The sequence below is a fragment of the Pelodiscus sinensis genome, chromosome 3 (genome assembly GCF_052426305.1).
Source record: "Pelodiscus sinensis isolate ZL-2025 chromosome 3, ASM5242630v1, whole genome shotgun sequence".
NCBI classification, from domain to species: domain Eukaryota; kingdom Metazoa; phylum Chordata; order Testudines; family Trionychidae; genus Pelodiscus; species Pelodiscus sinensis.
In genome coordinates, this window is record NC_143054.1 from 1,371,754 (window position 1) to 1,397,787 (window position 26,034).

General features: G+C 53.1%; 1 protein-coding gene across 5 annotated transcripts in view; it reads left to right on the forward strand.

Annotated features, from left to right (window-relative positions):
- ASXL2 (ASXL transcriptional regulator 2) overlaps positions 1-26,034 on the forward strand; it is a 192,105-nt gene that overhangs the window by 46,530 nt on the left and 119,541 nt on the right. For all 5 annotated transcript variants that reach the window (XM_075923200.2, XM_075923201.2, XM_075923203.2 and 2 more), the window contains one exon: positions 14,988-15,070. In XM_075923200.2, coding sequence (XP_075779315.2) covers positions 14,988-15,070 — 83 coding nt within the window. The remainder of the gene's footprint in view (positions 1-14,987; positions 15,071-26,034) is intronic.

Below are 26,034 nucleotides of genomic sequence, written 5' to 3' on the forward strand. Positions count from 1 at the left end.
AGATCTCTCGCTCACAGGGGCACACATGAGATGTCCGCGTTCAGGTAACTGGCATTCAGACCCTACTGTCCCACCTTGTGGGGAGGCTGCTCTGTTCCACTGATTCTCCAGACTGTAGTGAGCACATTGATGTGCAGAGGGTTCTCCAGCCAGTTTTGAACAGGTTAGTTGGTTCTTTGGCTAGTGCCTGGCAGTAGGGCAAGCCTAATGATCTCTTGCTCCGCTTATAGTGCTTTTAGTCGCACCTCTTGAATTCCCTCCTCACGGTTCTAGAGAAGTCAGAGAGCTCGTCCTTCTCCTTGTCACGCCTTGCAGCAGACTGCTGGAGAAAACCCGCTCTAGCGTCTGTCGATAAGTTTGCACTATGCCAATGGGTTCGTTGCGAGGCTCAGAGTCTGCTTGAGTCTCATATTTAGCTTCCCTTCAACTCCTGGTTGAAACTTTTTAGGAGGATGGCAAGAATGTAGTAAACACGAATGGCATGTTAGAAATGGACTGGGAGACCAGGATAGCCAAGTGTATTTTATGAAAAACGGATGTGCACACTCCTAGATGTGTAAGAAATGAATATTGGCAATATAACCCTCTAAAAATGCATCTGTATTTCCCAGGAAATAGAAAGGTGAGAGCGTGGCAGGGTCTGAGTCTAGAGGAATTGTAGTCACGCAGAAGAATGACGAAAATGTTAATAAAATCATTTTCCAAATGTCTAAATGCTGTGAGCAGCCAGCCAAGTCTGTCAGGGCATTAAAGGACAACACTGAAAGCTTATTGATAGATGATGCTGAGTTGGCTCAGTGCTGGAATTGCTTTTTCTTTCTTGGTGTTCGTGCAGCTAGCTGAAGGTCAGCTCCTAGGATTCATTGTCCTACTGAGAGTGGCTTCAAGGTTTCATGATTTTAAGAAAGAGCAGATTGTTGGGAAACGAAAGTGGTTGGCGCATCAGGTCTCGAGGAATGACGTTCCAGACTCTTTGTAAGGGAATGTGTAGGGAGCAGTCGAGCAAAATAACACCACCTCGGCCAGACTGTCCCGTGGCTTGAGAATTAGGTATTGGTGCCAAATGCCAGACGGGGAAGCTGGAGCAGCCGCCATGTGATCCAAGTGATCTGGAAAGCTATAAATTGCATACTCCTCTTCTGTACGAGCTGCTGGGAATGCTGGTGAGGCTGACATGGCTCACTTGGTGAATGGGGCTTCGAGAGATCTTTCTGGCAGTTGCGCCGTTTTATTCGTTGGAAGGTTTATTGTAAGTTCAATAGTGAGCATAAGGGAAGCTGGTCGTGGAGAATCGAATGCTGATCTAATACACAAGAGAGCTTTACAACAGGTGGAAGCATAGCTGTGGGTAAACGCAACCACTGTCCTGGAGATAGTCAGTGGGTGGCAGGAAAGTATTGGGTAGAGGACACCCAATATGCTTTAGTGTTAGCTGTGCTCCTGGTTACTTCATATGTATTTAGAGGAAAATGCATGGACTGAAATGTTTTGGCCTAGCTAAGGTCTTGGGGTTGTGATACATAGAAGTTGTGATGGTCTCTTCTGGCCCTAAACTCAGAATCCTAGAAGGCCAGGGCTGGCAGAGACCTCAAGAGTCGAATCCAGCCCCTGCCCAAAGCAGGACCAACCCAACTCAATCATCCCAGCCAGGGCTTTGTCAAATCGGGACTTCAACACCTCTAGGGATGGAGATTCCACCCCTCCCTAGGGAATCCGTCCCAGGGCTTCGCCACCCTCCTAGGGTAACAGTTTGTCCTAATCTCCAACCTAGACCCCCTGTCATTGCAACTTGAGACCATTGCTCCTTGTCCTGTCATCTGTCTCCATTCAGAGTAGCTTGGCTCCATCCTCTTTGGAACCTCCCTTCAAATAGTGGGAGGCTGCTCTCAAATCCCCCCTCCCTCATCTCTTCTGCAGACAAAACAAGCCCAAATCCCTCAGCCTCTCCTTGTGCTCCAGCCGCATAATAATTTTGGTTGCCCTCTGCTGGACCCTCTCCAATGTGTCCACATCTTCAGTGTCCACATCCTTTCTGTAGTGGGGGGCCCAAATCTGGATGCGATTTCTGCATATGGCAGACTGATACCGAATTCTGTCTCCATTTAGCCTGGCAGCAGCATCTCACACAATCTGAGTTACACCTCCACAGGACTGTGCTCAGTGGCCTTCTCCTGTCCATTTGAGGTACACTGGCCAGGCTTGGAGGACATGGAGGAGGAGAAGTTCTGCTGTTCACAAGGCTGTGCATCCCAGTTCAGGATCCTGTTAACGTTCACCTGAATTTCCCCCTCTCCTTGCAGGTGAGCTGGAATTTCTCCTGCTTAAAAACTTCTCCAGATGATCAGTGAGACTTCTGGGAAGAGCGAACTTCCAGCAGGCTCCTCCGTTGCTTCCTAGCCCTTTCCATTCCTTGCTGTGCTGCTCAGTCTCCCTTGGGAGTTGGAATTGACCTCTTCCTTGGGAAGTGGCTCCATCCAGGGTGTGACTAGCAGTAGTAGACGGTCCTGTAGGGCTTTCCCACCAGAAGTAATAGGAAACTCGGCACTGGTAAAGGTCCGATTGCCCTCATTCCCACTCCCTGCTCCCAGACTGTGGAAATGGCTATTGTAGCGTCTTTGGCAGGGGCCTCATCTGGCCTGGGCTGAGGCAGTCACCCAGAACTCTCGGGGACAAAGCCCTGAGCCAGAAGGGAGAAATGAAGAGGCTCACAGAGCACCTGTTGTATGGCTTTGGGCCAAGAGCAGGTGGAGAGCTGGTGTGATGCTCTGTGCTTCCAAGTAGCACCCTGGCAATCTCCCCCCTTTGCCTCTGAAATTGATATGCCTTGAGTGACCCTTGTGCAAACCTTGATCTGCTGAAGAGCAGTCTCCGGTTGCAACGCATGTACTGTCGTTGTGTGCGGTGCTGTTGAGTATTGCTGTGGCATTGGGAATGCCCTCAGCCAGACTTTCAGTGGTAGCAAAGGAGGAGCCATCAATAGCCAGGTGTTAATGGCTCATGCACACAATTCACTGTCCTCCTAGAAGTCATGGCTGGACACGTAACAGCAAAGATCTTGCCAACAGAAGAAAGTACAAGAGGAACAGTGATGTCATCACTCAGCATCCCCATCCCCATCACAGCGCGTGGAAGAACATCTGGAGAGTAAAGAATTTGGAGCTGGGGAAGGGTGGTCCCAGGCAGGTGGCCTTCTGTCTGAGTGAGAGAAGTTGTATGATTCATCGCGTGCTTAGACTGCAAGCGCGGGATTTAGAAAGCCTGTTTCCCTCTTGGTTTTTAAGGTTACTCTCTGGCCTGCGTGCCTATCACTTAGTCACGTGAAATCCACCTTTCTGTAGCCCATGCCCGTGTGCTCTGGTGGGAGAGCTTGGGAAGTCTCCGCTCGGGGTGACACGGGCGGTTGCACTTCCACTCCCCTCTTGTTGGAGTGGTGACCTAAGTAATAAGCTTACACTGGCTGGCGTCTGACCAGGGCAAGGCGGTAGTTCTGGGATACAAAGCCGAAGAGCTGGGAGGAATTGGCTGGAGCCTCTAATGTTGGCTCACAGGCGGCTGTGCTGCCAGGTTTGCCTGTTACTTTGGGATATGCTCATTTATTAGGATACTGCGGGGGGGGGGGGAGTTCGGTAATTCTATCAACGTGCTGCTTGTCACTTGTGCTCTCCTTTGGGGCTCTACTTCTCCCTTCTGCCGGTTCCCTCTCAGCAGTGCTATCCTGCAGGGCCTAGGCTCCCAGAGCGGGGCTCTTCCCATCCTAGATCAGGTGAATGCACGCATTAACAGAGCATGTCAGAGGACCGTGTTAATCAGCTCTCCCGTGCTGACACCTTTTATGTCCCTAGCCTTGGTAGGCTGGGTCAAACAGCATTCCCAGGATGCCACCTTGGCCAGAATAGAAGAGCACAGCTGAGCAGCACTTCCAGGCTGCCACCCTCGTAGCCCCCTTCAGCCCGTCCCTGTCCCCACTTCCACATTCGTTATTCTGGTCGTAAGCCACTTGCAGGGCTTTTGTGCACAGCAGGCCTCTAGCTTAGGTTTGAGCAGTGTTGCTGCAGAGTGAATGGGGAAGCCAGAATCTCTTCCCGGGGGCAGGGGAGTGAAGAAGGAAGCAACAAGCTTAAACGTGAAAGTTAATTATTTCCAGGTACTAACCACACAAGGGGAGCAGAGCAAAACCATTGGTACCAATCTCAGTGGAACAGGACCACTCACGTTTGGTTAAGCAGACTACAGCTGTCAGGGTCAGGAGGCTCCACCTGGAGAGAGCAGGGTGGCTCCGCTCCAGTAAGCTTGATTGGATCAGCTGGAGGTGATAGGCGCTGAGGGGCACAGGCTGAACCCCAGCATGATCAGTCAGGCGATGGAGTGCCAGTGGAGCTGATCCAGATTTGGATCTGGATTAGAAGACTTGAGCGTGGCTAGGGGCTTTTGCAGGGACAGAAGAATGGTTCAGGGGAGAACCCTAAGTTTGTTTGAGTAAACAGATGATTCTGGGGAGGATCCCAAAGACATTTAGCTCAGGTTAGACAAGGGGTGGGCAAGAGGCGGCTAGCGGGCTGGATCTGGCCCGCCAAGCACCGGACCCGGCCTGTGGCTGCCTCTCCGGCACCTTGACTACAAAGTAGGGTCAGCCACTTTGAAAAGCAGGCTGCTAATTGCTCTGCAAGCTGGGCAGGGAGGAGAGAGCCTCACACTGTTGTTCCCTTGCCCAGCAAAGTCCTCAGGCTCCCATTGGTCAGTTTCCAGCCAATAGGAACTGAGAAATTTTGCTGAAGGCAGGGGTAGTGAATGAAGCCTCCTCCCTCCCTCTGCTGGAGGAGACCCCATGGAGCAGCTGCTCAGCGTGCAGGCAGAGAGACTGTAGAGCTGCTTCTAACACCCCCCCCCCACACACTTTCCTCACAACTGCCTGCCCCAGGCCACCACCCAAACCCTTTTTTATCCCCTCTCCCCACCTATTCCCCAGGTCACAACTCCCTCCCAGACCCTGCACTTCCTCCTGCACGCTTCCCCCAGGCCAGAATCCTCTCCTGCACCCATATCCCTTTCTGGACCCCAAGCTCCCGCTCCCGATCATAACCCCCTCTTAGGCCCCACGTTCCCTCATGCGCCCCAGTCCTCTTTCCCAAGCTCCCTTCTGCACCCCGCATGCTGTCCCAGACCCCATGCTCCCTCCACAGAAGTGTGGCCCTTGATCACTTAGCACAATCTAGGAATAGCCCCCCATTAAAAAATTGCCTACCCCTGGGTCGGACCATAATGACCAAGCATACTTGGCTATGGGCAGTGTTCCTTTCAGGGAGCTCACAATGCAGTTAGGGTACCTCAGCTTCTGTGCTGCTGCTGGCACAGGGTTGCTTTCAGAGCTCAGTGCCTGGCCAACAGCTCCTGCTCTCCAGCTACCCAGCTCTGAAGGCAGCGCAGAAGTAATACCACAACCCCTTCAAATAACCTTGAACTCCCGGCACCTCCGTATTTGGCCCCTGACTTCAAAACTGCTGGTCTCCCCTGTGAAATCTGCAGCGTATAAGACACATGGTCACAAAAGACCAGATTTCATGGTCTGTGATACATTTCTCATGGCCGTGAATTTGACTGGCCCTACTAATGGCTGCCAGGCTCAGTCGCTGTGTGGGGAGGCTCTGTTCCAAGGACCATGTCCTGCAGTCACTAGAGAGCTCTTGGCTTGGAAAGGCTTGGACAGCTTTGTGAACTGGAATAGCCAGTGTAGCCTCCTGGCTCCTCCTCCTTCAGCCACATACGAGCGCTTCAGCTGGGGGCAGGAAACACTCTGACTTTCAGTTCCACCCCATTCGAGTGTACAGCTTGCAAATCAGCGAGTGGTGCAGCTTGACATTGGCGCTTCAACCGTTTGAAATCGTTACCTGTGGACGGGCAGTAGTGGCACTTGGATCCCAGGCTACTTTTGATTGTCAATGCATTTTTGGTTAATACGTGCTATGTAGGCAATAAGTTCTTAGGAAAAGGACTGGTTGGGAAACAGTCACATTTGTTTTGGAACCCCCACAATCAACTGTGAATCATGACATTTATTGTTTGCTATCTGACAGCCCCCAACACAGCATTGCATTCTTCCTCCTGCATCTGCCGGGGGTGTGCGTGTGTGTGCGCGTGCGTGCGCGCCCAGGGCATCTCGTAGCAGTGCTGACGGCGCACTTTCGAGCTGCCTGTACTAGGCTGACAAACCAGCCATGCCCTTGAGACCACTCCAGGTGAAAATTCTCGCCTGTACTCTCACAGTGTGCGGTGCGCTGCACAACATGGACGAGTGCCCGCATTGGCATTCAGATGGTCTTGTAGGCAGTGTCATCTTGGCTGCAGCTTGCCAAATGTGTCTTTTAGCATGCACCTTTCTTGCACATCTCGTGGGATGAAATGACTCTTCTGGTTAGCCAGAGCCTGCAGAGCGCGGAAGTGCTATTTCCTGGTGACCCATTCGGGGGCTTGTACTTCTGAGCAAAATGCCATTGATGTACCAAGGAAGCTTTTCCTCTGAAAGGCAGTGCTTGCCTGTGCCACCTACGGTAAACTGCAGTAGAGTTGCCTCTCCAAAGCCCACTGCCACTGCTTGACTTGTCAATACTAAACTAGTCAGCCATGGGCTTGTCCAGTCTGGCTTCCTGGCCAGTGTTGTAGCCTGCTTCTGTATTGGTCTGGCTTCCATGTCCTGTTGCCGGAGGATTAGAACGTGCTCCCCATACATCTCTATGGGGCTATGCTATGTTAATATTTTGTAAGTCAAGTGGAACAAAATAAGGTCGTCCCTGATGAGGTTGGCAGAAGACACAGATTGGGCAGTGGCGAATAACAGAGGACGGGTCACTTGGTAAGCGTCACCCCAGTCACACTCCTACGCTGATGGCTACTAAAGATCAAGCCAGGACCACACCTGGGTTAGACTAAGCAACTTGAATCACACGCCCAGGGTACTTGGATTTGATCTGTCAGGACCGTGGTTGGCTGCTGTGCCCAAATGTGCATTCCCCTCATGTAACAGCCTGGAAGCTCCCTGGCTGACTCCCAGGAAGAAGGCGCTCTGAGCACGTTCTCGACGTGCACTAATTAGTAGAAAGCCTCCCCCAGGGCCATCTGCCTGTCAGAATGGAAGTGGTTCTTGCTCTGGCCCCACCATGCTGGAGAGTCTCTGAGAATTTGTCCATCTCGCGGATATAGGACTCATCTTTTGTCTGAAATACGGATGTGAACAGGGACCTGCTTAACCATGTGGCTGCTGGGGCCTCTTGGGGGCTGGGCGCAGAAGCCCTCCCCTCCCCCCCACAGCAGCTGGTTTTCCCCCCCCCCCCCCCCCCTCCACAGCAGCTCCCGGTGTGGGGAGCCAGCAGTGGCAGCTGGGAGCCTTGTGCGTGGGAGGAAGAGGAGGAGAAGGGAGCAGAAGCCGCTTCCCTCTACCCCCATGTGCGCCGCTGCTGCTGCCCCCCTTCCCCCACGTTGGGGGGCCGAGAACAGGGTCCTGCATAGCTGGTTACCCAGTTACACCTAAGGTATACCGGGTTCACTGATTCACCGGAATTGTACAGCCCTTGTCTGAAACAGGAAGGCTTTGCAGTTTCCTCTGACAAGGTCCCAGTGGAGACGATACCTGCTTTCCCTCCCTGCATGGGTAGCCATGATGTTTTTTCAATGAGAAGTTGTACCCTCAATTCAGAACCCAACACACACACCCATTGGGGCTTGAACCTGGTCTTGTCTAAAATTACGGGGTCATCATAGGAGGCTTTTGTAATGTGCTGCTTACTGTCTGACTCCTGGAAGGTGGCTTTCCTATCTGCCATCACTTCTGCCAGCAGAGTCTCTGAGCTGCGGTCCCTAAGATTCGAGCCCCCTACACTGTCTTTGAAGATGTGGAACACTAACGGCATCACCTGCATTTTCTCCCTAAAGTAGCTTGATTTACATAGTATTCAAGCAACTTGCTTTCCTGTATTTCCCCCTGACCTCATGCAAACGAGAATGAAGGACAACACACACAAGACCAATCCTTTAGCATTCTGCGTAGATGGGGCCAAACTGTTCGGGGTCCACCCAGCTCCTCTGGGCTCTGAGGCCAGAACGAAAGGGCTCCTGACGGCCTCTCAGAGGACTGTCTCGAGTAACTTCATGTATCTGCACTGGTTACGAACAGGCAAATGTTTTATCGCCAAGTAACGCGAGTGCTTTGCTCAGAGCTGCTTCTCTGATGGCCACAGCCAGCTGGCCAGGCAGCTTCTTCTCTGCACCAGCCCACGTGGAGCGTGGTGCACCCTGGCTGAGCACCACTTCCAAATGTTGAAAAACCTCTTTAAAAAAGCAGCAGTATAAAGATGGGGGATAGCAAGTGATGGAGAGGAGGAGAATAGAGAGGGCGGAGCTTCAAGGAAGGGGCGGAGCTTCAAGGAAGGGGCGGGGTGGTAGATCTTGGCTTGGTCTGTCATTTAAAAAGTGATCTTGGGTGTAAAAAGGTTGGAGACCACTGCACTAAGGTAAGCCATGTCAGCGCCGTTGGAAACTGCAGCAGCACTAATAGGCCTCTTGGATAAAGCTGCCTTGGAGGAGGAGACCAGAGATGATTTCAGGCCTAGTGAGATGCTGTGATGTGGTGTGCAGCTGGCACTGCACTTCGGCGAGGTATGAGTGGCTTCTGTTCATCTCACAGTTAATATTAAAACGAGCACTAGTGCATTCTAAGAATACCAGTGTTCATCATTTCACCATGGGTGAAAGAACAGAAAGAAGAGCGATGATTCTTTATTAAAAGTAGTGCACTCTGTGTTGTCTCAGGTTGTACCGAGTAGGCAGAGCTTTTACCTCTGCTTCAGGAAATAGTCTCAGAAATTAAAAAGGACTGTGACGTCTGAGTGGTGTTATAGTGCGACCACAAGGTGTCACTAATGGTTCACATTTCATAGAACACTAGAACTGGAAGGGACCTTGAGTCATCGAGTCCAGTCCCCTGCCCTCATGGCAGGACCAAGCACTGTCTAGACCATTCCTGACAGGTGTCTGTTCAACCTGCTTTTAAATGCCTCCAGAGATGGAGACTCCACAACCTCCCGAGGCAACTTATTCCAGCGTTTCACCACCCTGACAGGTAGGAAGTTTTCCTAATGTCCAACCTAAACCTCCCTTGCTGCCGTTGAAGCCCATTGCTGCTTCTATCCTCAGAGGCCAAGGAGAACATTTTTTTCTCCCTCTTCCTTGTGACACCCTTTTAGATACCTGAAAACCTCATGTCCCTTCAGTCTCTTCTCTTTTCTAAACTAAACACACCCAATTTTTTCAGCCTTCCCTCATAGCTCATGTTCTTGAGACCTTGAATAATTTTTGTTGCTCTTCTCTGCACCTTCTCCAATTTCTTCACATCTTTCTTGAACTGTGGTGCCCAGAACTGGACACAGTACAGGCAGTCCCCGGGTTACGTACAAGATAGGGACTGTAGGTTTGTTCTTAAGTTGAATTTATATGCAAGTCAGAACTGGTACATATCGTAGGGGAAACTCTAGCCAAACATTTCTCCAGAGCTCAGTTTTATTCTCCCACACCTCACTTCCCTCAATCCTTTATTCTCAAGCTGAGGTGTCTGCTGAGAAAAGCCGCTCCGCGTCTCCCTAGTCTGCTGGGGGGGGGGGGGCGCTAGCTTTGCGTCTCCCTGGTCTGCTGGGGGGAAGCAGCTAGTGCGGGGTTGCCTCACCCCGTTTGTAAGTAGGGATCTGATGTAAGTCAGATCCATGTAACCCGGGGACTGCCTGTACTCCAATTGATGCCTAGTCCTCGCAGAGGAGAGCGGAAAAATGACTTCTTGTCTGGCTCACCACACTCGTGTTCATGCAGCCCAGAATCACATTTGCTTTTTTTTGCAACAGCGTCACACTGACTCATGTTTAACTTGTCGTCCACTATGGAACCTTAGATCCCTTTCTGCAGGACTCCTTCCTAGCGTACACATTTGGATGTGTTGTAGCTGGTTTCTGTGGCAGGAGGCCAGCTTATTCCTTAAAACTGCGGTGGGGAACCTACGGTTCAGGGACTTGATGTGTCCCCCAGCTTGCCTGGATCTGGCCCCTGAGGGTCGGGGCTGTCCCCAGCATTGGTGAGCCTATGATGGTTCTGCAGCCCCTCACTGTCACCTGCTATGCTGGAGCACCCAAAATCCACTAGCCTGGGCCCCCCGAGGCTCTGGTGTGCAACATCCTCTGGCAAGGAGTTCCACAGGATGACTGTGAGCTGCCTGAAGAAAAACTTCTTTTTTTTTTTTCCCCCAACCTGTTGCCTATTAATTTCATTTGGTGACTGCTAGTTCTTATGTTGTGGGAATGAGTAAATAACTTTTCCTTGTTCACTTTTTCCACACCAGTTGTGATTTTATAGACCAGCAGTTCTCAAACTTTTTGGGCTCCGGAGCCCTTTACATGCATAAAAATGTATGCAGAGCCCCAGCGGTCCACTGACTGTATGTGTTGTCCCTATCGATGTTTCCAGTTTGTCAACCTCACGGAGCCCCTGGAGCACAGCTTGAGAAACACTGTTACAGACCATAGTCGTCTTTTTTTCTAAGTTGAAAAGTTCAAGACTTTTTAATCTTTCTTCATATGGGACCCGTTCTAAACCCCTAGTAATTTTTGGTGACCTTTTCTGAATCTTTTCCAATGTCAGTGTCTCTTCTGAGATGAGGCAGCCACATCTGTACTCAGTATTCAGGATGTGGGCGTACCATGGTTTTATATAGAGGCAATAAGATATTTGTCTTATTCTCTATCCTTTTAAAAATGATTGCTAACATTCTATTTTCTTTTTTGACGGTCGCTGCACACTGAGTGGATGTTTTAAGAGAACTATCGGCAGTGACTCCAAAATCTCTATGATGGTAGACAAATTAGTCCTCCTTATGTTGTATGCATAGTTGGGATTATTTTTTCCAATGTGTATTACTTTATTTTTATCAACATTAAATTTCATTTGCCATTTTGCTGCCCAGTAACTTAGTTGGGTGAGATCTTTTTGAAGCTCTTCACAGTCTGCTTTGGAGCTACCTTGAGCAGTTTGGGATCATCTGCAAATTTTGCCACCTCCCTGTTTACCCCTTTCTCTAGATCATTTATAAATAAGTTGAATAGGATTGGTCCCAGGACAGACCCTGGGGGGACCCCACTAGTTACCTCTCTCCATTCTGAAAACTGACCATTTATTCCTACTTTTTGTTTCCTGTTGTCATGATCATGAGGGTTATCCAGCATCCTGGGGACTAAGGGGTTAAATAGGTCCCTTACCTAAACCAGGTGGTAGGCAGCCAATAGAAATGCGGGTAGGAATTTCAAACTGGGACACAGGAATTTTGGGGTTTTTCCCTCCTTTGTTCGGGTAGTTTCTCTCCAGCTATTGAAGGGGACAGGAAGTCTCCCTCTAAGAAAATACTCTTCACAGTCTGTAAATAGTATACATTTAGATAAATCCGTTAGGTTTTCTTGTTTTATAGTTTGGGAAATGGGATCTGGTCTGTGCATTTAAAAATGGGTTTTGCTGTCCTTGGTAACTAAGTTCCTGGCCCATGGTAAATTTCTCCTCCAGGAGGATATTATTGTGTGACTGTTCCATCTAGTCATCATGCTCACAACAGGAATATTGTGGTGATGATAAAAGTTCTCTCTTTTCTTTTTATTAACCTGGTATTGGTTAATGTTGGTTTCCTGGTTTGTACTTTAGGGGTGAGATTTCCCAAGTAGTCTCTCCCTGGTTGCTTTATTAATATTTGGGTGGTGGCAGCGGCATTTTATTCCCAAAATCTAGGTTAAGATTTCGAGGGGAAGCTTTATACCGAAGTCTGGTAGATAAGGTTTTGGGGGACTTTTGCTGGCCTCCACTTTTGCATTTATCGTGCCATGACACCTGTCTTGTAACAAGTTACCAATCCACGAGAGGACAAGGAGGAGAGTGCAATAGGGGAGGCCTCCTGATTCATACTGAGCAAGTGGGGCATTCAGCTAGTTCTCTTAGGGGCCTGCACACTTGAAGCTTGGGAAGGAAATGGGAAGAATTGCAAGTCCTGGCAAGGCCAAGGAACTGTGATGTGATTGGGATACCTGGGACTTGGTGAGGTAACTCCTGTGTCAGGGAAGGGTGGGCAGGGGAGAAAAGGTGGAGGAATTGCACTGTATGTGAGACCAGTATGACTGCTCAGAGCTCCAGTATAACATGAGAGAAAAGCCTGTTGAGTCTTTGGGTTAAGCAGAGTCTGCTATAGGCTTTCTTTGGACAGCTAACACGTTTCCAGATCACAGGCCTTGGTTCTCATGGGGGACTTTAATCACCCTGACACCTGCTGGGAGACCAATACAGCCAATAGACAGTTGAGGGAATTCTGGGAGAGAGTTGGGCCCAAGTTCCTGGTGCAAGTGCTGGAGGAACCACTTAGGGATCATGTTTCTTTTGTCTGACCAACCTACTTGCCTTCTCTGATGAGGTAACTCGCTCTGTGGCCATGGAGGAAGAGGTGGGTGTGAAGTACCTCGACTTTAGCAAAGCATTTGATGCAGTCTCCCTCAGTATTCTTGCCAGCAAGGTGTAAAGTAGTATGGCTCGGCTGACTGGACTGCAAGGTGTGTAGAAAGCTGGTTAGACCATTCTGTTCAATAGGTAGTGATCAATGGCTGGATGTCTAGTTGGCAGCTAGTATCCAGTGGACTGCTCCAGGGATTGATTCTGGGGCCAGTTTTGTTGTCTTCATTAACGACTTGGCTGAGGGGATGGATTGCACCTTCAGCAAGTTTGCAGATGACATTAAGCTGAGGGAGGTAGATATGTTGAAGGGTAGAAATAGGGTTCAGAGTGACTAGACAGATTGGAGGATTGGGCCAAAAGAAATCTGATGAGGTTGAACAAGGGCAAGTGCAGAGTCCTACACTTGGAACGGTATGTGGAGTCTGTCATACGCTGACAGGACTATGGTCATCTCTCTGATAGACTGGAGAGAATAGTCATTAAATCTAAATGGTTAGCTGTCCAGGTGGAAACGTCTTGGGACAATAGGTTACCTCAAGCCTCAGAAAACCAGTATGCCTCTCCCCCTCAATTGGTGACTGGCATTGAGTGGTTGAAGATCTCTAGCAGCGGAACAAAGGAACCAGGTGTTGCTGTTGCAACCTATAAACTTGAGGGACTCGGACACTGACTTTGGGCAGGACGGGTGTGTATATATGTTTTCATAGCAGAGGGGCTTGGTTCAGCTGTGTGATGAACCAAGGTTAGAAAACCTCAGCTGAGCTAGAGAGGAAGAAAACTCCATTACTCAGAGGCCAAGCCATTGGCTCCAGAAGAGCGTTGGAGACCCGCTGAGGCCCTGGATCGTTGCCCACAGTATATGCCATTGAGTTGAGGAAAGTGGAATGAGGAGCAGGTATAGGTTTGCTGTTTTGTATAGAGCTGCATTTTTGGTGCTATTTAACAAGGAGCAGTGAGGTTTTGGAAATGTGCAAAGTGTTGTATTAACTTGGATGGAGTATATGGGCCCAAAAAGTCCAAAGTGTAAATGTGACCCTGTCACAATCCAACTTGAAGCTGTTATAAATGAAATTCCAAATACATAGATGTTAGCCTGCTTAATGCCATGGCAAACACATGAGGAAATTGATGTAGAGGTTAGAACTGTGTTGATTGAAACACAGAATTAAAAGAATAAAACACGATAAAGGTTGAAATTGAGTGATTTATGCAGAACAGACTTCATGAAAACTTGACAACTTGCTCAATTACTAGAGTGGATGTTTTTCTAATAATCTATTCTGGATTTAAAAAACTGTAAGTGATGATGGATTCTCAACGACCCTGGGTCAATTGTCGACTAAATGTGCATCTAGTTTGCGGTCTGCTTTTACAGCCATGCCCCTTAAAGGTAAACTGTGAATCAGAAAGCTCCCACCTTAGGTGGCCTTCAGGGAGATGTGCGTGAGCCCGTCTGAATACCCTTTACCTGGTCCGTGCCCCATCAGGTGCCATGGTTGGGTGCTGAGGCCCTAAGCGGGGCTGGCAGTGCAACTGGGGCCATAGATGGGGCTGTGTACCGTGGGTGGTGGCCATGGCTGGACCTGTGGATGGCGGAGCTGCGGGGGGAGTTCCCTCCTTCCCTGTGGGAGCTGGGCCAGGCCCCAGCACACCTCTGAACGTTGTTCTCTGCCCACCGACGGGGGGGGCGGGGTTGTCCTAGAGTTTGGGGTCAGTTCTTTCTCAGCTGTCTGGTGCATGCCCAAGGGAGGGCGTTCATCTGGGTGTGATGCCCCCAAACAGGCAGCCTGCTGTCTTTCAGCCTACAGCACTATTGGGCACCTGTAGGTTTCTCTGAAGGTGTGGCCTAAATACACCAATCAGATTTGTCCCTCCTGTTAAGTGAGAACTAAAATCCCCATTACTTGAAGTTTTGGATGGTTCTGTGCTGTCTGAAGCTATGCTGGAATATTTGCACAGAGGACGCCCTCACCGTTCGTGATGCATACGTTCTGGCCACCACTGCGAATAAATCCGCAAATACTGCGGGTGGGAGAAGTGGAGCGAGTGCTTCGTTTGCTTGCCACAGTGAATGTGGGGGGGGCGGGGGGCTGATTGTTGCTGCTGCCCCACAACAGGCCTCCCTGAGTCTGCGTCCCTCCCCCCAGGCTGAAGGATGGGGTGCGGTGGGGTGGGAGAGGGCAGGGGAGTGGCTGGAAGCTGCAGATCTTAGGGATGGGAGAGAGCCATGAATATGCAAAATTGTGAAGAGTGATTCCGCAAATTGTGAGGGTCCCCTGTACTGAATCTACTGCCATGGCTTGCAGTTAGTCTCAGGTGGAAGAGATTCCTGCAACCCAAGAATTCCCGTCTCCTAGTGCGCTCCTTGGAGATGTTAAACCTGTACGTGCGGATTTCTTTAGGAAACACATTTTGTTTTTTTGAATAATTGCAGGTAAGTAACTTTCCCATCTTTATCTGTTTTTGCACACCAGGTCCTGGAGAAATATCCAAATACACCTATGAGCCATAAAGAGATTCTTCAAGTCATCCAGAAAGAAGGACTTAAAGAGATCAGGTGAGTTGTTGCACCATTCAGTCTTATTTTGTACATGTTTTCTTACTCAAGAGAAAATGGTAAATTATTCAAGGACTTAGGCCCCTAAATTCACTTGATGAGTCTCTGTGGTATTCATTTCCTGTGGTGCACCTGGCATTGGCCAATGTCGAAAGACAGGACACTGGGCTAGATAGAATCAGAGGTCGGGGAGAGCCCAAAGCAGGACCAACCCCAGCTCAATCCTCCCAGCCAGGGCTTTGTCAAGCCAGGACTTAAACACCTCTAGGGATGGAGACTCCACCCCCTCCCCAGGAAACCCAGCCCAGCGCTTCCCACCCGCCTAGGGAAAGAGTTCTTCCGACTATCCAACCTAGAGCTGTCCCCTCCCCCCCACAACTTGAGACCATTGCTCCTTGTTCTGTCTTCTGTCCCCCCTGCAGGAAGTTGAAGGCTGCTCTCAAATCCCCCCTCACTCTTCTCTTCTGCAGACTAAACAGACCCAAACCCCTCAGCCTCTCCTTATAGGTCATGTGCTCCAGCCCCCTCATCATTTTGGTTACCCTCTCCAGTGTGTCCACATCCTTTCTATAGTGCGGGCCCAGAACTGGACACAATACTCCAGATGTGACCTCACCAAAGCTGAATAAAGGGGCATGATGACATCTCTGGATCTGCTGGCAATGCTCCTCCTAATGCACCCTATTATGCCATTAGCCTTCTTGGCTACAAGGGCGCCCTGGTGACTCATCTCCAGCTTCTCATCCACTGGAACCCCCAGGTCTTTTCTGTAGAACTGCTGCTTAGCCAGTCGGTCCCAGCCTGTACCAATGCTTGGGATTCTTTTGTCCTGAGTGCAGGACTCTGCACTTGTCCTTGTTGAACCTCATCAGATTTCTTTTGGCCCAATCCTCCAATTTGTCTAGGTCACTCTGGACCCTATCCCTGCCCTCCAGCATATCTGTCTCCCCCACTGCAAACTTGCTGAAGGTGCAATCCGTCCCCTCATCCAGGTCATTTATAGAGATGTTGAACAAAACCGGCCTCAGAACTGATCCTTGGGGCACTCTGCTAGAAACCGACCGCCATCCTGACATCGAGCCATTAATCTCTATCCATTGAGCCCAACAGCCTAGCCAGCTTTCTATCCATCTTCCAGTCCATTTATCCAATCCATATTTCCTTAACTTGCTGGCAAGAATATTGTGGGAGACCGTATCAAAAGCCTTGCTAAAGTCAAGGTAGATCACATCCACTGACTTCCCCATGTCCACCGAGCCAGTTACCTCATCACAGAAGCTAATCAGATTGGTCAGGCACGACTTGCCTTTGGTGAATTCATGTTGACTATTCCTGATCACTTTCCTCTCTCCCAAGTGCTTCAAAATGGATTCCATGAGGATCCCCTCCATGATTTTTCCAGGGACTGAGATGAGGCAGACCAGTCTGTAGTTCCCTGGATTGTCCTTTTTCCCTTTTCTAAAGATAGGCACTACATTTGCCTTTTTCCAAGGCAATCGCCAAGGACCTCCCCCGATCTCCACAAGTTTTCAGAGATAATGGCCAAAGGCTCCGCAATGACATTTGCCAATTCCCTCAGCACCCTCGGATGCATTAAATCTGGGCCCATGGATTTGTGTTTGTCTGGCTTTTCTAAATAGTTCTTCACTTGTTCTTTCTTCACCGAGGGCTGCCCACCTCCTTCCCATACTGCGCTGCCATGTGCAGTAGTCTGGGAGCAGACCTCTGTAAAGACAGAAGTAAGAAAAGCATTGAGGACTTCAGCTTTTCCCACATCTGTCACTAGGTTACCTCCCTCGTCCAGTAAGGATCCCACACCCTCTTATTGCTAACACTGGAATAAATTGCCCAGGGAGGTTGTGGAATCCCCATCTCTGGGGATATTTAAGAGTAGGTTAGATAAATGTCTATCAGGGATGGTCTAGACAGTATTTGGTCCTGCCATGAGGGCAGGGGACTGGACTCGATGACCTCTCGAGGTCCCTTCCAGTCCTAGTGTTCTATGATTCTAACATGCCTGTAGAAACCTTTCTTGTTCCCCTTCACATCCCTTGCCAGCTGCAATTCCAATTGCGCTTTCACCTTCCTGATAAGTCCCCTGTAAGCTCAAGCAAAATATTTAAACTCCTCCCTAGTCATCTATCCAAGTTTCTACTTCTTGTCAGCTTCCTTTTTGTGTTTAAGCTCACCAAAGATTTCCCTGCTAAGCCAAGGTGGTCACCTGCCTTAGTTGCTTTTCTTACTGCACATCAGGATGGTTTGTTCCTGGGCCTTTAATAAGGCTTCTGTAAAATCCTGCCAGGTCTCCTGGACTCCTTTCCCCTTCATGTTACATCCCAGGGGATCTGCCCATCGTTTCCCAGAGGGAGTCAGGCTGCTTTTCTGAAGTCCGGGGCGTGTATTGTGCTGCTCTCCTTTCTACCTTCGGTGAGGATCCTGACTCAACCTTTTCATGATCACTGGTGCCCAGGCTGCCACCCACCTCTACTTCCCCTACTAGTTCTTCCCTGTTTGTGAGCAGCAAGTCAAGCTGCGCATGGCCCCTGGTTGCTTCCTTCAGCACTTGTTGTCCCCAACACTCTCCTGGAAGTTTGTGCAACCACAACGAACCAACTTACTTCCTGCAACCCACTGGGATTGGTTCCTTTCTTTTTTAATGAGTCTGCGTTTTTAGCATCACCTGTGAATACATTTCAGATTTCCATTCCCTGCAGTAGGACTATTTCTTGCCAGTGCTCCTGACTTGACAGTCCTTTCAGTTTTCTTTCATCCTTTGGATTTTCATTGGTGCCCCACTATAGTCTCTGAGGGTGGGTGGTTAGTCTTCTCTTAATGAGATCTTTAGCTTCAAGAAAATTGTAGAAACAGCACAACATGATGCAGGTAGTTGGACTTAATATGTTCTTTAAATAGCAAACAGAAGTAGTAAAGTTCTGACTTCTGGGTTCTTACTCCAGCTGCCTTTCCCCATGGAAAAACGTCTGATGACGTGGTAGCATATTAATTTGCAGGAGCCACATCTTGGGAGATGGACTAGATTGGAAGACCCTGGCTGGTGGAAGAGGAGTCTAGAGTATGCATTTCATTCTGTGCATTAGCAAAGGCAACTGCCTTAAACCCCTCTTAGTCTAGGATTCTGTGTACCTGGACGAGTATAGCAAACCGCCGTGCCTTTCAGAGCTAGCTAATTTCACCCCCGCAGTGGATTGGCGCACTGCCCAAAAATGCTACTTGGTTCGAAAATCCTGCTCCGTTTTGAAAATCTGTATTTTGCTCTTCTAGCTTAATAGGGTGTGGGCACGTGCGTGCGCTCAGGAGCCCTCCTTTTCTAGATGCCGAGTCGTCCAACTGCACCAAGACCTGCTGTGAAAACCATCGATGCTGTTGGAGTCAGGCTTGCTTCAGAGCGTGACTTAGCATTGAACATCCCTAGCGGGTGGAAAAGAGGCCAGGCCACAGCAGCGCTTGCTCCCAGTTTTGGGAAAGCAAAACTGAAGAGAATAGCTTCCATCTGTGTAGGAGACGAAATGCGGCAGGTTTGGGATGTTAACCACTTAGGGGCTCAAGGAGCCAGAGCAGAGGACGCTGGAGGGCTCATGCTTTTCCGTTGTTTATATTGCCAGAAAATCAGTACGACTCTTCCCTTTTAGTGTAGGGGAGACGTGCAGGCTGGGAAGAAATCACAGTTGAATGAAAGCATCAAGTGCCAACACCCTCCTAAAATGTTTTACTCCAGGGGCAGGCGACCTACCGCTAGAGCATCACCGTGCTTGAGAAGAAAATGTACACCATAATCTTCTGGCTCAAGAACTAGGGACTCGGGAGAAGCGGATTTAGTTCCTAGCATTGACCGAGACTTCCTGGGCATCCCGAGGCGAGCGGCTGAATCTCTGCCTCTTCCTCGTTTAGAGAGTGGCCGATGCTTCCTCCGATGCTGGGAAGATGAATTAACGTTGGTCAAGTACTTGGTTACTGTTCAGTAGAGGTCACGTGCAAAGCTTCTTGCGTTTCTTAGTGCTAGTGAGTGTACTGCCAGAATTGCGATAATTACTGCTACCAAGCAAATGCAAAATGGCATCTTCTGCGGAGTTGATACTTACAACTGAGGGAACCACAGACCTGAACTTGGTGCTTAGCTGGCAGCAGTGGTGATTGACACCTGATGCTTGGTGGAGCAGGGCATGGGGATAATGTTTCCCTAGAGTACATCACTGGGGAGCTAGCAGGCCAAAGCTTAGGTGTGACGCATTTTGGAGGTTTTCATGCCACTTCATCCCTGGACTGAGCACCCCCCCCGGGATATATCGGCGCACATATACCCCTGCTAGCCCCTCCCCCCAGGTCCTTCTCACCCCCCCGTGATATATCGGCGCACATATACCCCTGCTAGCCCGTCCCCCCAGGTCCTTCTCACCCCCCCGTGATATATCGGCGCACATATACCCCTGCTAGCCCCTCCCCCCAGGTCCTTCTCACCCCCCGTGATATATCGGCGCACATATACCCCTGCTAGCCCGTCCCCCCAGGTCCTTCTCACCCCCCGTGATATATCGGCGCACATATACCCCTGCTAGCCCCTCCCCCCAGGTCCTTCTCACCCCCCGTGATATATCGGCGCACATATACCCCTGCTAGCCCCTCCCCCCAGGTCCTTCTCACCCCCCGTGATATATCGGCGCACATATACCCCTGCTAGCCCCTCCCCCCAGGTCCTTCTCACCCCCCGTGATATATCGGCGCACATATACCCCTGCTAGCCCCTCCCCCCAGGTCCTTCTCACCCCCCGTGATATATCGGCGCACATATACCCCTGCTGGCCCCCCCCCAGGTCCTTCTCACCCCCCCCCCCCGTGATATATCGGCGCACATATACCCCTGCTAGCCCGTCCCCCCAGGTCCTTCTCACCCCCCTGTGATATATCGGCGCACATATACCCCTGCTAGCCCCTCCCCCCAGGTCCTTCTCACCCCCCGTGATATATCGGCGCACATATACCCCTGCTGCCCCCCCCCAGGTCCTTCTCACCCCCCGTGATATATCGGCGCACATATACCCCTGCTAGCCCCTCCCCCCAGGTCCTTCTCACCCCCCGTGATATATCGGCGCACATATACCCCTGCTAGCCCCTCCCCCCAGGTCCTTCTCACCCCCCCGTGATATATCGGCGCACATATACCCCTGCTGGGCCCTCCCCCCAGGTCCTTCTCACCCCCCGTGATATATCGGCGCACATATACCCCTGCTAGCCCCTCCCCCCAGGTCCTTCTCACCCCCCCGTGATATATCGGCGCACATATACCCCTGCTGGCCCCTCCCCCCAGGTCCTTCTCACCCCCCGTGATATATCGGCGCACATATACCCCTGCTGGCCCCTCCCCCCAGGTCCTTCTCACACCCCCCCCGTGATATATCGGCACACATATACCCCTGCTAGCCCCTCCCCCCAGGTCCTTCTCCCCCCCCCCCCGTGATATATCGGCGCACATATACCCCTGCTAGCCCCTCCCCCCAGGCCCTTCTCACCCCCCCGTGATATATCGGCGCACATATACCCCTGCTAGCCCCTCCCCCCAGCTCCTTCTCACCCCCCCCGTGATATATCGGCGCACATATACCCCTGCTAGCCCCTCCCCCCAGCTCCTTCTCACCCCCCCCCCGTGATATATCGGCGCACGTATACCCCTGCTGGCCCCTCCCCCCAGGTCCTTCTCACCCCCCCCCCCCGTGATATATCGGCGCACATATACCCCTACTGGGCCCTCCCCCCAGGTCCTTCTCACCCCCCCCCCCCGTGATATATCGGCGCACATATACCCCTGCTAGCCCCTCCCCCAGCTCCTTCTCACCCCCCCGTGATATATCGGCGCACATATACCCCTGCTGGGCCCTCCCCCCAGGTCCTTCTCACCCCCCCCCCCGTGATATATCGGCGCACATATACCCCTGCTGGCCCCCCCAGGTCCTTCTCACCCCCCGTGATATATCGGCGCACATATACCCCTGCTGGGCCCTCCCCCCAGGTCCTTCTCACCCCCCCGTGATATATCGGCGCACATATACCCCTGCTGGCCACCCTCCAGGTCCTTCTCACCCCCCCGTGATATATCGGCGCACATATACCCCTGCTGGCCCCCCCCCAGGTCCTTCTCACCCCCCCGTGATATATCGGCGCACATATACCCCTGCTGCCCCCCCCCAGGTCCTTCTCACCCCCCGTGATATATCGGCGCACATATACCCCTGCTGGCCCCTCCCCCCAGGCCCTTCTCACCCCCCCCGTGATATATCGGCGCACATATACCCCTGCTGGCCCCTCCCCCCAGGTCCTTCTCACCCCCCGTGATATATCGGCGCACATATACCCCTGCTGGCCCCTCCCCCCAGGCCCTTCTCACCCCCCCCGTGATATATCGGCGCACATATACCCCTGCTGGCCCCTCCCCCCAGGTCCTTCTCACCCCCCCGTGATATATCAGCGCACATATACCCCTGCTGGGCCCTCCCCCCAGGTCCTTCTCACCCCCCCGTGATATATCGGCGCACATATACCCCTGCTGGGCCCTCCCCCCAGGTCCTTCTCACCCCCCGTGATATATCGGCGCACATATACCCCTGCTGGCCCCTCCCCCCAGGTCCTTCTCACCCCCCCCGTGATATATCGGCGCACATATACCCCTGCTGGCCCCCCCCCCTGGTCCTTCTCACCCCCCCGTGATATATCGGCGCACATATACCCCTGCTGGCCCCTCCCCCCAGGTCCTTCTCACCCCCCCCCCCCGTGATATATCGGCGCACTTGTACCACTGCTGGGCCCTCCCCCCAGGTCCTTCTCACCCCCCCCCCCGTGATATATCGGCGCACATATACCCCTGCTGGCCCCTCCCCCCAGGTCCTTCTCACCCCCCCCCCGTGATATATCGGCGCACATATACCCCTGCTGGCCCCTCCCCCCAGGTCCTTCTCACCCCCCCCCCCGTGATATATCGGCGCACATATACCCCTCCTGGCCCCTCCCCCCAGGTCCTTCTCACTCCCCGTGATATATCGGTGCACATATACCCCTGCTGGCCCCTCCCCCCAGGTCCTTCTCACCCCCCGTGATATATCGGCGCACATATACCCCTGCTGGCCCCTCCCCCCAGGTCCTTCTCACCCCCCCCCCCCGTGATATATCGGCGCACATATACCCCTGCTAGCCCCCCCCCCCCCCCCCCCGGTGATATATCGGTGCACATATACCCCTGCTGGCCCCTCCCCCCCCCCGTGATATATCGGCGCACATATACCCCTTCTGGCCCCTCCCCCCAGGTCCTTCTCACCCCCCGTGATATATCGGCGCACATGTACCCCTGCTGGCCCCCCCAGGTCCTTCTCACCCCCCCCGTGATATATCGGCGCACATATACCCCTGCTGGCCCCTCCCCCCAGGTCCTTCTCTCCCCCCGTGATATATCGGCGCACATATACCCCTGCTGGCCCTTCCCCCCAGGTCTTCTCCCCCCCCCCCGTGATATATCGGCGCACATATACCCCTGCTGGGCCCCTCCCCCCAGGTCCTTCTCACCCCCCCCCCCCCGTGATATATCGGCGCACATATACCCCTGCTGGGCCCCTCCCCCCAGGTCCTTCTCACCCCCCCAACCCGTGATATATCGGCGCACATATACCCCTGCTGGGCCCTCCCCCCATGTCCTTCTCACCCCCCGTGATATATCGGCGCAGATATACCCCTGCTGGGCCCCTCCCCCCAGGTCCTTCTCACCCCCCCCGTGATATATCGGCACACATATACCCCTGCTGGCCCCTCCCCCCAGGTCCTTCTCACCCCCCCGTGATATATTGGCGCACATATACCCCTGCTGCCCCCCCCAGGTCCTTCTCACCCCCCCGTGATATATCGGCGCACATATACCCCTGCTGGCCCCCCCCAGGTCCTTCTCACCCCCCGTGATATATCGGCGCACATATACCCCTGCTGGCCCCCCCCAGGTCCTTCTCACCCCCCGTGATATATCGGCGCACATATACCCCTGCTGGCCCCTCCTCCCAGGTCCTTCTCACCCCCCGTGATATATCGGCGCACATATACCCCTGCTGGCCCCTCCCCCCAGGTCCTTCTCAGCCCCCCCCCCCCGTGATATATCGGCACACATATACCCCTGCTGGGCCCTCCCCCCAGGTCCTTCTCACCCCCCCGTGATATATCGGCGCGCATATACCCCTGCTGGGCCCTCCCCCCAGGTCCTTCTCACCCCCCGTGATATATCGGCGCACATATACCCCTGCTGGCCCCTCCTCCCAGGTCCTTCTCACCCCCCGTGATATATCGGCGCACATATACCCCTGCTGGCCCCTCCCCCCAGGTCCTTCTCAGCCCCCCCCCCCGTGATATATCGGCACACATATACCCCTGCTGGGCCCTCCCCCCAGGTCCTTCTCCCCCCCCCCCCGTGATATATCGGCACACATATACCCCTGCTGGGCCCTCCCCCCAGGTCCTTCTCACCCCCCGTGATATATCGGCGCAGATATACCCCTGCTGGGCCCCTCCCCCCAGGTCCTTCTCACCCCCCCCCCCCCGTGATATATCGGCGCACATATACCCCTGCTGGCCCCTCCCCCCAGGTCCTTCTCACCCCCCCGTGATATATCGGCGCACATATACCCCTGCTGCCCCCCCCCCCAGGTCCTTCTCACCCCCCCGTGATATATCGGCGCACATATACCCCTGCTGGCCCCCCCCAGGTCCTTCTCACCCCCCGTGATATATCGGCGCACATATACCCCTGCTGGCCCCTCCCCCCAGGTCCTTCTCAGCCCCCCCCCCCCGTGATATATCGGCACACATATACCCCTGCTGGGCCCTCCCCCCAGGTCCTTCTCACCCCCCCCCCCCCCCGTGATATATCGGCACACATATACCCCTGCTGGGCCCTCCCCCCAGGTCCTTCTCACCCCCCCCCCCCCGTGATATATCGGCGCACATATACCCCTGCTGGGCCCTCCCCCCAGGTCCTTCTCACCCCCCCCCCGTGATATATCGGCGCACATATACCCCTGCTGGCCCCTCCCCCCAGGTCCTTCTCACCCCCCGTGATATATCGGCGCGCATATACCCCTGCTGGGCCCTCCCCCCAGGTCCTTCTCACCCCCCCCCCCCCGTGATATATCGGCGCGCATATACCCCTGCTGGGCCCTCCCCCCAGGTCCTTCTCACCCCCCCCCCCCCGTGATATATCGGCACACATATACCCCTGCTGGCCCCTCCCCCCAGGTCCTTCTCACCCCCCCCCCCCGTGATGGTTGCTGGCGTGTGCTCGGCTTGCTTCTCATGACCACCTTCAGCTCCTTTGGCAGAGTTCTTGTGGTGGTAGTTAGCATAGTCCCAGCGGGAGTTGCCAAGGGGGGATGCCTGGGCCAGACTGCTTCGAGCCCTGCTCTAAGTGCTTGTAAGCTACGCCCTGTGGCGACCCCACAGCACCCGTTTCAAGTGCCTGGGAGAAGGTCACCTTGCAGATGGTGGCAAGGTTTGGAGGGGCTTTAAGCCTGGAACTGGGAGCCCCCAGGAATGAGCTCTCTAGCTCCCGGTACTGGTGGTCCGGAGTGCACCAGGCTCGGCGTGTGGGAGTGTGGGCACGCTGAGGCCCTCGACAGCACCAACCAAAGGCACCTCTTCATGGCGCCCTTTCAATTGCCGGTGCCAAGGAGGGGGAGGATGCACAGGGACAGCCCCCTCTCACCATGGGCACAGAGTGCAGGGCCCCAGGACAGCCACTCTGGAGCCCTGCTGCCACCTCAGTGTCTTGATGCTCCTGCACTGGTGGGGCGTCCGTTGCGCTCGGCACGGGCAGCTAGCCTGGACTTGCTCACGCCCATTCCAAATCCCACCCGCCCCCCTTCGGTGGAGACTTCTGGCAAGACGGGTATAGAGGCGCCGATAGAGCAGTGCCACTCCGGGGCTCCCTGGCTGGCCCAGTGGGTACTGCGGAGGGAAAGCTTCCGACATTCGTGCACCTACGTGGAATGGGCGGGAGCAAGACATCGCGAGGAACAACGGTCCCGAGGGGTAACCGCTTGTTTGCTGGCTGGAAAGAGGCAAGTATAGAAAACTGTGCTGGTTTCACTAACATATTGGGCATGTACTGTTCCCCACAACACACGTAGGAGGAATGTAGACTGGGTCTTTTCCAGAACAGCTTCCCTGTTCACAGGGACTTGCAATCAACACAGGGTGAGTTGTGCCCCATCGAAGTACTTGCCACAGTAACTTGAGAAACTTTTCCCAGCTCCGCTGCCTGGGCTGAGAGCTCTGCAAGGTTCAGGCAGACCTGGAGAAGAGCTCTGCGTAAACTGAAGCTTATCTCACTCTGCAGCAGAAGCTGGTCTCCTCATCCAGCTTCTCTCTCTAACATCCTGGGCCAGCAGGGCTATGCCACAGCCACACCCAGCTCTGTAATCCCGTCACAAGGCCGTGCGGCGGCGCGTTCCCTCCCGCACAAAGCAGAGAATGTGCTGTCTGGCGGGCAGAGAGAGCCTCCGGACGGTGGAGTCTGTGAAGAGCACTTGGATATAGGCCAGCTCTGGTCAGGAGCAGCCTTTTTTGGGAACACGAATGGGATTTGGATGTTGGCCGTGGGGTGCTGCTGGTTGACCTGTTGGGGAAGGAAGGCCCTGGCTGCAGGCTGCCGCTAGGGAATGATGTGTCGGTTGTGCCTTCCCTGGCTGCCGCCCTGCAACACAGGTGTTGTGCGTTCGCCTGTGCGCTCCAGGCTGCACAGGGCAAGGGGCTGCTCAGGCAGGACGAGTCACTGCCGGTGTGTTTGGATACTGTCATGAGCAGCGCCAGAGGAGCCTCTCAGCTGACGCGTCCATCAGTCTCCCTGTGGAACTTGGTGTCTTGTGTCGAGCCGGCAAGTTGTCTGGGGCAGAAAACAAAAGGGCACTTGGGGAATGTGCTTTTTG